At 45.6% G+C, this 12,952-nt stretch overlaps 1 protein-coding gene across 3 annotated transcripts in view; it reads left to right on the top strand.

The window, feature by feature from the left end:
• Positions 1–12,952, top strand: part of MYO1D (myosin ID) — a 164,872-nt gene that overhangs the window by 78,137 nt on the left and 73,783 nt on the right. For all 3 annotated transcript variants that reach the window (XM_059830403.1, XM_059830404.1, XM_059830405.1), the window contains exons 17-19: positions 9,423–9,646; positions 10,790–10,934; positions 11,526–11,630. In XM_059830403.1, the coding sequence (XP_059686386.1) occupies positions 9,423–9,646; positions 10,790–10,934; positions 11,526–11,630 (474 nt within the window). The remainder of the gene's footprint in view (positions 1–9,422; positions 9,647–10,789; positions 10,935–11,525; positions 11,631–12,952) is intronic.

The raw sequence follows: 12,952 nt of genomic DNA, 5'->3' as shown, positions 1-12,952 counted from the left end.
TTTAAGCCTTGTTTGAACTGTAAAAATACTGCCAGTGTGGTGTAAAGGAAAGGAAGCACAAATAGCATTCAGCAGCCTTAACTTGAAAAAGATCTTAGTTTAACATGATAGTAAAAATACCAGGATCACGTGAACAATTTCTGTGCATATCTTCTTTCCCCACAGGACGCTGCAGTATAAATCACAGTCCCTTTGAGGGGTTTTGCCACTCTTTCATGGGGATGGGTAGTGAGCTACTCACACTGGTTATGTGGCTTTGGGGCAAAAATAAGCATATAGTGACTGATCTGCGTTTGCTGAAATATTTCTGGATTTTTTTTCCCCACCATGATTAAAACTGTCCTCCCTAGCAGAAATGCATGTTTTATTGGCATATGCGTCCTTTAGACAAAGGTAAGTAACATTTTCTAGGTCTTTGCATGGCTCTATTTTCCCTGTATCTGCTCTTTGTTCTAGAAAGGCAGAACATTGCTGTCACAACTTCAGAAATGTAGACAGAGCTTAATCCTCAGCCGCTTCACTAAATAGATGTAGGTTTTAAACTGTAGCAGCTGCTGTGCCGCATCAGACTGAAGGTCCGTCGGGACCACAGTCATGTCTGCAAGAGATGCCTCGGGAGGACAGCAGCAGGGCAAGCGTGCATCATGCCTCTCTTTAATATTTTCGCAGTCCCTTCAGACATTTGGACTTGGGATGACCTAAGTTGAGCATGGTTTTATTTTTATTCCATAACATCTGCTGGATTTCTTTTCCCTGAACTTGTCCTCAAACATATGCCACCAGCTTTTAGATTTTGTAGCCTTCTTTGGCAAGCTCAGCTAACCGCTGCATGGAGGGATCTTGCTTTGTTTGGGTCCTTGCATCTGCCAGCTTCACTTGATACCTGCTCGTTCCCGTATCGACAAGGCAGGACTTTGCTCAGGACTCTGTGGATGGCTGTCACATCCCCTCTCAGTCCTCCTTTCCCACCGAGAAGTGTACTGGCTTATTTAACTTCTCCATCTTTGGAGGGTGCTCTGTGCTTCTGGTTTTCCTGCAGTCTTTACCAGCAATACAACATTGAAGATCATGGAATGACCTGTATTTTGATATCTTCAGCAAGAAAAACTCTACCTGGGTAGAGAGAAGGTTCCTGTCGCCTTCTAATGGGAGCAACCTTGTTCTGGTGATTGCAAACTTCTCTGCTTCCTTAATACAGGAGCTTTGGCAGTTCTCCTCATCTGTTCATATAAACTTCTCTTCTGTCTCCCAACATCTTCCTTCCCTGGTTGCTGCCAGAGGCAGGAAATTCTGGAGAGTGCAGCCAGGACGGAGTGATGGGATGCCCTTTGTCAGGACAGTGGGGCACTGCTAAGGGACCAAATGGACGTAGCAAGTCATTATGAGTAGGATGGCAAAGAGCCTTCTTGAGGCTTTCAGGCTGAACTGCAGCAGCTCAGGCTTGGCCTGGACGGAAGATGGGTGCAGCAGCATGACATTTGCTGCAGCCGTTGCTGAGCACCAGAACGAGGTGCAGGAGAAACCCAGACCAGCTCTGCCAGGGCTCTGCATCCCGCACGTCATGTGGACGTGCGTGAGTCTCGCGTGTGCGATTTGCTTATAACCACTGTGCCTTTGATAATTTTTATGTTTATTCTTGGACACGGTCTTGTTAGTGCAATCTAATTAATCTCCGAGTGGGACTCTTCTCTCTTTCCTAGCTCGTGGAATATTGTTTCTATTAAGCAGAGCAATAGAATGAACATTGTTCAGCTGACTCATGTGAAAAGAGAAAATGGCATTTAGTAAATTAAGCAGCTCTTCCCACTTGCTGTTTATGTGCTCTCTAACGTGATCTATTAGAATGGGGAGGCTTTGATTTAAAACCATTTGCCTCAAACCTTCTATGGGATCTGAATTTACTTGAGTTGGGAAAACGCCGATCACAAATTGTGGTGTGTGCAAGTACCCGGTGCGTGCTGCGTGTGAATATTAGCCACTCCGTCATAGCTGTGCTCTGCAAGGAGATGACCCCTTTCAAAAGCAATCAGGAATAATATAATTAAAGCTTGCTTCAGAATTGAGCATTTATTCAAACTGCAATGCCTCAGAGGACCCTGTGGCAGAATTGCATGCAGCTTCTGCGCTGCACTTTGACTTAAATATTTAATAACCTCTCCTGTTTGAGATCCTTTAAAGCTGTGCAAGAAGGTTCATGCCTGCGTGAATTTCTAGCTAGGTTTTGTTTTATTCTTTTCAGTTTGGATGCCTGGAGGGCAGCTTGTGCTAGGGCAGCATGAAATATTGATCACGAAACAGTTCAGGCTAGTGCGAAGGAGGCCGAGTGGGAGGAGGTGTGCTGTCTTACAGCAAGCATGAAATAGTTTTCCAAGGTTTAGTTCATTGCAGAACTGCTCAAAAGTATAACACTGGTGTTTAATTTAGACGAGCTCGGTTTGTTTGCTGAATTCTGGGCATTTGTTTGCCTGCTCATATGTTTAGATTGTGTGCTGTGTGGGTTTTCTTCTACATTCGCAGAGATTGCAGCATCTAGGTCAAATCTAGATTATCCCTTTTTCCATGGAAGAGCTACAGGCAAGGCGATCTCAGCATTCTGGGCCCACGCTGTCTGGTCTGCTGGTTTTCCCTGTGCTCTGCAGGGCCCGTTTGATTGTTTTCCTTTCTTTCTTCCTTTTTTTTTTTTATTTTTTTTTTAATGGGAAATTCTGAGCTTGGAAGCAGACTGCAGTCTGCAAATGAGCCTGTAATGAGTAGATTGGTATATAGGATTTCTATTCTGCTAAGGTGATGGTTTCTGTGTTAGGTTTCTCTAGTCTTAGAAACTTTGCTAGAAGCTCACTGAGGTTTTTAAGCTGATTCTAAAGGCATCTTCAGATCTCCTTTTCCATTCATTTGGATTTCAATTTATTAAATTTTAATCAAAAAACCTGTGAATTAAACATATTTCAGAAAAGATTTCAGTACTTCCCGGAAGATAAGACTCTCGGTTTGGATGAATGCTCTAGTTCGTTTTGTGCAAGCCCCAGTTTCAGAAGCTGCCAGAGCAGCTGCCACACTGGGAGGAGGGGGACCACCCATGGGATCACCGAGCACCCAGAGCTGCGCAGGAAGTTCTCTCTTGGTCTGGAGCTTTTCATGGTCGCAATGGTCACTTCCACCTCCCTGGCCGTAACTGAAGGAGTAAAAGGGACTGTGGGAAAGCAAACAGCAAGGAACTCTTTGGAAGCAGCCATAGAAATAAATACTCCTTGTGATGTTCAGGAGTTTTGACTGAATTTCTTGTGTTCAGACTTTGTTTTCCAACCTTTTCCTTTCTCTCTCTCCATCCTCCTAGCCCTTTAGTCATATTTTCACTTGCCCTCTTAATTTTTCTTCACCTGACCTTTAGGAGGACAAAGCATAGAAGAGAAGGCAGAGGTATTGAAAGAGATAAGGAGAGACCATGGATGGGGGGAATGTTGTTTGTTTTGTTGTTTGGTTGGGGTTTTTAGCCTAAAAACTCCTTTTCTTTCCATTTTCAACATATCCATAGTTAAAAGTCTCTGCTCTTGAGTCCTTAACTTGCTCATGGTCCCCTTCCCAGTGTACACACCATGTGGAACCAACACATGCTGCCGGTTATTCCCCTTCCTCTACCCTGCCCTGCCTTGTCTCCTTGGGCAGCCCTTCTTGTAGAGGACAATCTATTCCATAGCGTAGCCTGCACGATGTCTCTTGCTCTTGCTTGGTCACGAGGCACTGCGCTAAGTGATGACAAAATCGATTGCTTTGGAGTCTGCTCTTCAGTGTGTCACCTTGAAAATTGTCACCAAACAAGGTTTTCTGCGAGCCTGGCTTCCGATGGGTTTGTCCTACGCTGCTGACACCCCACAGCGACGACAATCAGTTTTCTTCTTGTGACCGCTTCACTGCCTGTACTCTCCAATCTTCTTCATATCCTCCACTCCTTCCCTTGTGTCCTACACACATCTCCACCTTCTCATCCCCCTGGAATACTGCCAGATCCTTCTGGTGTCCTCTACCTGTTTGGCTTGGCACACAGTCTCCTGTGGCTGTGCCTGGCTAGGAGCTTCGCGTGTGCTGGTTGGGATTTGGAGATCAAAGAAGGCAGATGGCTCTTGAGCTCATTCTGAAGCGATTCCAGCAATGTCACTCTAATCTGAGGCTTGCTTTACCCTGCTGTTGATTTTTCCTGAAAGATGTATGGACTTGCCTCTTTGAGTCTTCTGTTCCTCTGTCAGATTTGGTTGAAGCTGGCTAGAGATTCAGAAGATTGCCCTGATCGGCAATCTCAGGAGGTCAGATGGGGACAGTCTCATTTCTATGGGAAGCCAGGTTATCCAAAAGTGAAAGCCACGGAAAGGTGGCAAAGGAAGTATCCTTTTATTCTTGCCTGTGGGAGGAATGTTATGGGGCACTGCGATTCTCAGGCTTGTTTACCCTGTTCTTGCAAGGTTTGCTACGTGCTGAAACTACCAGCTTTCTGGTGTGTAGCTTTGATTGAAGTTCAAGCTGAAAGCTGCTCGCTGGTGGTTGAGTTTCAGAAAGGTGACGCATGTGATTTGTTGAATCCTTTCTGAACTATGTATGAAAATGTCTGGGACGTTATCTTGGGTACAGAGGGCCGAAAGAAAGCAGAATCCTGGATGCACGTATCTTTCTTTTGGGTTTTTGGCATGCGGGTCTCCCGTATTTGGCTGTGGCTCTACTATTGTTCTCCAGCATATAAGAGAAAAGTAGCTCTTGCAACATGGGAATCTGTGTAGAATATCTGCTAAACGCCATGATAAACTTAACACTGGAAATTTGGTATTTTTTTTAATTTTTTTTTTTCATTTTTACAGTGCTTAATGTTCTTAAGTTATGAACTGGAGATGGGGGGAAGAATCGGAAAAGTACATTGAGAGAGGCGGCGCTCTCCCAGTATTTGCATACGAGAACGGTGTGTGTTGGTAGGAAACACTCCAGCATCCTTGTTTGTCTTGTGTATGGTTCTGACCCATTGCTCACAACGACACAAAGCGGAGTGCACAAAGTGGCTGCTGAAGGAGTTTGTTGCTTTGACAGCCTCCTCTTGCTTGTAGGTTTGAAGGGTCCGTGTTTCTGGAAGAGAATGCGAGACCATCAGGCAGTCAGCTTGCCTTGGCAGTTCGACATTACTGATGGACTGCTTTAAGCAGAAACGAGCCCCATGGTTGAAAAGAAAAACACTGAGCCAGAAAAACAATTAATTTTAAAAATATTTGTACCCCATTCTTTGGGAGAAGTTTGTTCTTATCTATGGCTTTCTCCTTACTTTTGGGAGGTGCTGCCGTTGTGGCTATTGGGAAGGTCCTTACCAGGAGTGAGGTTATCCAGTTATGACAGCTTGATTTGTGGATATGCTTTTCATTAATAGTTTACTGCTTGTGTGTAGCCAAGGGGCATGCCTCGGCTGGATAATTGGATTTGGAAGGCTAGTGTTTGTAGCAATTGTGACACTTCTTGCTGCGAAGCCAATTTCTGCAGCGATGCAGCTGATACAACATCGGGGCAATCTGTTACAGCACCTTTGTTCCACGGATGTCTGACTGGTGTAAAAAATAACCACAGCAAGAGACTTTCCTCAAGAGCGTGCCTACTTCAAGCACAAGGAAGCAAAATCAAGACCTTGTTCTGTATCTAAAATCAATTCAAAATGTTTTTGGGGAAAGACTGACAGCAGTGGAGCTCTACAAAGTCTTTAGCAGCTTACACAAATTTACCATGTATGTTCTTTTCTTGAGATCCTTTATAACGTTCAGAAGGCTGTTTAGCTGTGACCTGGAACCCTTTGTGCCTCATTTCTATTCTTATTAAATTAAAAAATGAGAAGCTGGCAGTAGGTTTTTACCCAGTTTATCTTGTTTACTGCCCATATATTCCTTGCAGGTACATTTTGTGACCTTTCAGTCTGTGTTTAAATGTCTCAAGCAATCCAAGTTTTCTTCACTTTTCTTTAAAAAAGGCCACAAATTACTTCAGTACTCTTTAGATGCTCAATTATTTTATCCTAATTGCTGATTCTGTCAAATTCATACAGTTTCTGAGTCTGATGTGCCCTCAGCCATGGAAATGCTAGGTTTAGATCAGCCTTACACACTTTGGGAGCGTTGGGGTTTAGTCCCAGCCGGCAACTAATCACCACACAGCCGCTCGCTCACTCCCCTTCCTCAGCGGGACAGGAGAGAGAAAATATGACGAAAGGTGCGTAGGTCGAGACAAGGGCATAGGGAGATCACTCACCAATTACCATCATGGGCAAAACAGACTCGACTTGGGGAAATTAGTTTAATTTATTGCCAATCAAAATCAGAGTAGGATAATGAGAAATAAAACCAAATCTTAAAAAACCACCACCTTCCCCCCACCCCTGCCTTCTTCCCGGGCTCAGCTTCACTCCTGATTTTCTCTACCTCTTCCCCCCCGAGCGGCGCAGGGGGACGGGGAATGGGGGTTGCGGTCAGTTCATCACACATTGTTTCTGCCGCTCCTTCCTCCTCACACTCTTCCCCTGCTCCAGCGTGGGGTCCCTCCCACGGGAGACAGTTCTCCACGAACTTCTCCAATGTGGGTCCTTCCCACGGGCTGCAGTTCTTCACAAACTGCTCCAGCGTGGGTCCGTTCCACGGGGTGCAGTCCTTCAGGAACAGACTGCTCCAGCGTGGGTTCCCCGTGGGATTGCAAGTCCTGCCAGCAAACCTGCTCCAGCGTGGGCTCCTCTCTCCACGGCTCCACAGGTCTTGCCAGGAGCCTGCTCCGGCACGGGCTTCCCACAGGATCACAGCCTCCTTCGGGCATCCACCTGCTCCAGCGTGGGGTCCTCCATGGGCTGCAAGTGGATATCTGCTCCACCGTGGACCTCCCTGGGCTGCAGGGCACAGCCTGCTTCACCATGGTCTTCACCACAGGCTGCAGGGGAATCTCTGCTCTGGCGCCTGGAGCACCTCCTCCCCCTCCTTCTTCACTGACCTTGGTGTCTGCAGAGCTGTTTCTCTCACATATTCTCACTCCTCTCTTCTCCGGCTGCCGTTTCCCAGTTTTTCCCCCCCTTCTTAAATATGTTATCACAGAGGCACTACCACTGTTGCCGATTAGCTCAGCCTTAGCCAGTGACAGGTCCATCTTGGAGCCAGTTGGCATTGGCTCTATCAGACACAGGGGAAGTTTCTAGCAGCTTCTCACAGAAGCCACCCCTGTAGCCCCCCCGGCTGCCAAAATGTTGCCACGCAAACCCAATACAGGGTGAAATCCAGGCCCTGTGCAAGTCGGTTTTAGCTTGCGGCTTCAGGAAGCCCTGAGCTGCTCAGGAGCTCTGACGCCCTTTGTATAGCCATGTTCTTGTATCTCTTTGGGATATGCAGGTTATATAGAACTAAAACTGCAATTATAATTGAGTGCGCTAAAAGGGAATGCTAAGAACAGCATATGTGATGCAGAGGATGCTGCTTTCCCTCAATCTGTCTAATGATTTTGAAGAATAAATAAGGAAAGTGTTAGATATTATTTTATATTCATGCAGTGTTGACATTTTCAGTACCAATCCGCTATTCACTCCGTGACTCGCGCTTTCTCTTCCTGCCGGCTTTGTTTGCCAGGTCAGTACAGCAGTGCTGATTTTCTGCCGTGGTTACAGGACTGCTTTTTGTGCTTCCTGCTCTTACCTTCCCCTTGCTGTCCCGTGTCCTGCCCCGCTTCCCCAGCTCTTCCCTGCGATCGCTGAAATAGCCTCTGTTCCCACACCCTCCTTAGGAGAGCGGCTCTTGAGAGAGCCGCTGGGGCTGGTAAGGAGCACGCTGCCTTCGGTCACCTTGCATGTGTGGAGTTGCTCCCCTGGTTGCTCGCTGTGCTTCATTTTCTTACACTTTGCTGTCCAGGATCATTCCCCTTCTCCTTTTCCTACCAGCGATATACAACGTACGGTGTAGAGACGAGCTGGGCTCCATCTGCTTCTCAGCCATATGGGACTTAGCAGCTGCAGTTCGGTCTTCACCATGCTAAATGTTCCACCGAATGGGGTAGGGTGATTTCATATTATTTCGAGGACCATTTTCTATCTTGGAATAGTGTTGGAGGTTGCACGCTTACAGTCAGTTGGACACGATAAAATACAAGTGAGGGATGGATTGGCTCAGCCTTATTGTCAGATGTTTGGGCAGTATTGGGTAGGGTCTCGACTCTGTTCTGGCGTGCTGGAACACAAGTGTGTTTTGTGGAGCATCAAACGCAGCAGTGAAGTGGTGGGTGCTCTGCCACAGCTACACGGGTGATGTCTGTCATGAACGGGAGATATCCCATGCGAGGACAGTGAGGCCAAAGGAGAATGAGGAGAGGTTACTGTGGCAGAGGTTGGAAGAAGAGAGTCCTCTGCTTCTGTGGGGTTTGGGACCCAAAACCTCTATTTCTTCTTTGAATTTTGAGTGTATGGAGAAGAGCAGCCCCTCTACCCCCTGCTACATACACAGGTTTTTTCAGCTACATATCATGATTATCAGTAAAGCTGTCAAGAGAACCTTTGACATCAGCTTCATAAAGCGAAATCATGTTGGAAATTGCCTCAGGTAATTAATTAATTCTTCTGTAAATAGAAGGCTTGATATGCATCAATGGTGCTATGGGATGTTTCTCAAGAGGGAAATAAACTCTCCAGCAGGGCCTGTAGCGAGCGGTGAAGCACTCTTCGTATGCAGGAGGCTCATTATCCTTCCAGTTTAATTCTACAAGGAAACAAAAATACAATCTTCATCTTGGCGGATTATATTAGAGGGAAAGTACAGCTGTTGACAAATCCCTCAGGGACGTGCACGTCAGCTTGAGAGCTCTCAGGTGAATACGCATTCCTCTGGTTACCGGATAGAAACAGCACAACCTGCCCAGCCTGGCTGAGCGCGGCCGCGCTTCATCGTGCATGGCGTCTTCAGGTTAGGAGTTGGTAGCACCGTACAGTCGCGTCAGCACTGCAGGCAGTCTTCCCGCACCGAGTCCCAGAGTGCCTCTTAGCACGGGGTGTCGGAAGGAGAAGTCCAGAACATGGCGTGTTTCCTGCCTGTGGTGCTCTCCGGGCACGCAGGACTCGCAGCGGTGCTGGCGGAGCTGGTCTCCCGTCCGGCAAGTGGGGAGGATATCATTTGTGTGGTGTATTTGCTTGCTTTTCAGCACGTGGCCTGAATAGATATTCCCCAAACTGTTTTCAAAGCAATCTTTTTTAATCAGTGTTTCTCAATACACTGGTAAACACGGTGTTTTTTCAGTGATGTTTTAATTGGATTTGATTGGCAAAGAGAAGTCACTTCCTTTAAAATAAAACTAATGTATTTACGGATTTCAGCAGTATAGGAGGAGTACAGAAAGAAAAAAAATATCCTTCTTTCTATTGCTAAAACTATTTCTCCACTGACTCTCAGGTTTGGAGGGGCACTTTGGCTCGCCTTCGCTATAAGAGGACAAGAGCCGCTCTCACGATACTCAAGTATTATCGCCGCTACAAAGTGAAGGCCTACATCCATGAGGTTGCCCGACGCTTTCACAATGTGAGGTTAATGAAGGATTATGGCAAGCACGTGCAATGGCCCACTCCACCGAAAGTGCTGCGCCGATTTGAAGAGGCACTCCAGACCATTTACCATAGGTACGAAGAAAACCTCTTGTCTTTTCAGTCTGACCTAGGGGAGTGAACAGCCACTGCTTGTCCCGTAAAAGTTGGAAAACTGACTGAAGAACGTTAACTGGACGTCATAGATGAAGATGTCAGTGGGTTTTGGTACCCTTGACCAGGCAAATACTTGTTTGAAAGGTTTAGTCAGGATGGGCATTGTATTTCCTTCCTTGGCCCCTTTCTGGTTGGTTTCAGAAGAAGAGAGCAGCTGCTGTCAGGGGGGAGAGAAAAGGAATCTTTTCGACTTTGGCAAGACTTCTTGTAGTAAGTCAGTACTTGTCTGCAACAGAATAAGCAATGTTCTACTATCTACCCATATTCTATGTGCAGAAGAGGTATTTTATACCTTTATTACAGCCTCCTAATATCTAAAAACCAGTGACTTTTTCTCTGGTAAGTTGTAGACAAAGAAGTTACGATTCCAGTTTGAAAAATGATGACTTGGGAAAGTCACTGAACAAGAGAAATGTTGGCTGGATAGAGCCTCTAGAGATCTCCAGTCCAGCCATCTGCTTGACGGGGGATTACCACCAGCAGCAGATCAAGTCAGCCTTGCTTTTTTCCCCAGCTGTCTCTTGAAAGCCATCCACAACCTATCTGAGTAGAGAGTCTTGCTTTCTGAATAAGCTCAATTATCATAACTACAAAATTTTAGTTGCTAAAAGACTTTTTATAGCATTAATCCTGGAGACCTGGTGTTGCTGCTGAAGGCTGGAGTGTGGTGTGAAGTAATAGATGGGCTGCCCTGCCCTGTTTCGTGATACAGTCGGTTAGGTTTCAATTGTAGGGACAAATTCAGCTATTAAAGGAGAATGTAAATGTGTTGTAAATGAGCCAAAAAATGGGCTTGCAAAAACTTCATTGCCAACAGATGTGTCAGTAGTTGACTTCTGGGTACTGGACGGGGAGTGTATCAGCCAAACTTGTTAGGAGTCAGAAATGATATGTGACTTTAAAATGATGACTGATGTTTCCAGCTTTATGAATGCAGTGGAAGGACTTCTTTTTCCCCTGACATTTATAGTCCAGGGGTGTCCTTGTTGTGCTGATCTGGCAGAAGTAGTCCTCAGAGTGCGTGGTACAGAGTGTGGCACTAATTCAGGTGTTTTGCGGTAGGTGGAGAGCAGGTGAGCTCATCCGGAGCGTCCCACCAGAAGTCCTACCTCAACTGAGGGCCAAGGTGGCTGCCATGGAAGTGCTGAAGGGTCACAGAGCTGATATTGGCCTACAAAGAGCATGGGAGGGGAATTACATCGCACTGGTGAGTACGGGTGAAGTGATCAATGCAATGGCTGGGGCTTAGGCTGCTAAAAGGGTGGGAATTTGAAAAAGTGACTGTTGGTTTCTTGGGAGGCAGACGTACTTTGAAATGTCCTCTGTAAATGGGTTTATATAGTTTCAGAGTCTTTGACTTCTACTGCAGTAGGAGTGATTCTTCTGAATACTAAGCCTAGCTTGAGCATCACAAGCAGCATTAAAAGATGAGTAATGCCATCAGCTGGCTCTTCAAATGGCCAAAGCTAGGAAAGAAGTCGATGTAAAACGAAAGTTCTAGATATAATGGGATGCTAAGAAATAGCATAAAATGAAAAAGAACAAAGAAATTCTCTCTAGGCAAGTTGCATTGCTTCCTTTTACTCTGTCCTTCCTCTAAGCATTTTGTTTTGTTAAGGCTTTTTTTCAGAAAGCGTATCAAACTCCAGATGCTCTGCCGCTCTTCGGCGAGGCGGAGACTGGAGGAAGCCTTCGGACGAGGTGGTGCAGCTACAGTCCTCTCTGGCCCGCCGTGACGCAATGCAATTACTTTCTTCAGTAAGCAAGAAGAGTTATGTGCCTGTCTTTGCTCTTTCAGAAACCAGATAACCCTCAGACCACGGGCTCTTTCATCCCTGTTGCCAATGAGCTGAAACGGAAAGACAAGTACATGAACGTTCTCTTCTCCTGTCACGTCCGCAAGGTAACCGGCATCTGCGTGGTCTGCAGGCACGTGGGCTGGGTTGGGGAAACTTCTTGCGGCCGAGGTGAAATCCTCGGAAGCCAAGGGCAGGGAGGTAATCCTGGAGACGCTTTAACAGGCGGCTGTTCAAAGCCATCCTGTTTCAAGGAACAGTATCAGTGATTTTTTGATGGATACAGAACTCTGAGCCTCTTACACCAAAGGGTGCTTTGTGTGAGGGGCTTCTGTGGCCTCTTCACGTCAGAGGCATGAATAAATCCACCTGGTTCTGTGTAACTGCTTGGATCTGACTTTCTTCATGCCAGAATGGTTTTTTTGTTAAAGTGGTTGGAAGGTTTAAAATACTACTTAGAAAAATGTGCTTGCATAATTTTTTGATGGCTAGTTCATAATGATCTAAATGATGCTCGTTTAAAATATCTGTCAGGAGAGGATGTTTTGAAGTTTACAAAGCCAACAGACAAAACCCAATCTCAATGACAGGCCGGGGCTGCTGATGTTCAAGGGTTTTTAAGAAGCTGTATATTCTTTTTAATTCTAAAAATGTGCTATTGCAGTTGGTCCCCACTTGCCAGAAGTGGAGCATGTGCGTGATTATGATTGTTTATGATTCTGCAAATATATTTAACAACGAAATTCATTTTGCAGCATAAAATCTCACTTAATAACAAAACTTCTTTGCTAGTGGTAGTGAGTTACATTATTTATAAAGCAGTGATTTGTGTATATAAAAATAGAAATCTTCTGTTGCTTTCCAAACACAATTATTTCAGTGGAGTATTCTGTTGCTTTTAACATGTTCTCTTTAAGAGCGTGGTTCGCTAGCTGAATGAGCGGTTTGAGTTAATATTGGTTTATATTGGTAGGATTAAAGGAGGATCGGGTGAGTCTGGATCCAAACCTCCTCTTTACAATCTTGCAGCAGTTTGGCTGGAACCTCCGTTAGGGACAAGGAGAAACTGGAGAATTTCCCCCTGGCTTTTTTCACTGTAGGCTGAAAACAAAATAATTCCTCTTCTACTTCACTTAATGAACTAGTTCCAAATTGTCGCTGTTTCTAGCTAAACTGGCATAATTTTAAAAATACAATATTCAGTTCTTAAGGATGTGATTATAGGAATTGTTGTTTTGAATGGGAATGGAATGACGGTGAGAGGAATTACTCAGGGTGGGTGTGTGTAATATATGTATACCCGGTGCGGGAGTTTAATTTTGCTCGCTGTTACGCAACTTTTAAGCTTTTAAGTCCTTATGTTTCTCTCGCTTGCTCTTGATTCAGCTTTGAAGGACAATCTCCTGTGCAAGCACAGGGGAAAGCAGAT

Source organism: Gavia stellata, chromosome 28, assembly GCF_030936135.1.
Source record: "Gavia stellata isolate bGavSte3 chromosome 28, bGavSte3.hap2, whole genome shotgun sequence".
Lineage (NCBI taxonomy): Eukaryota > Metazoa > Chordata > Aves > Gaviiformes > Gaviidae > Gavia > Gavia stellata.
This window is presented reverse-complemented; position numbering and strand designations above follow the sequence as displayed.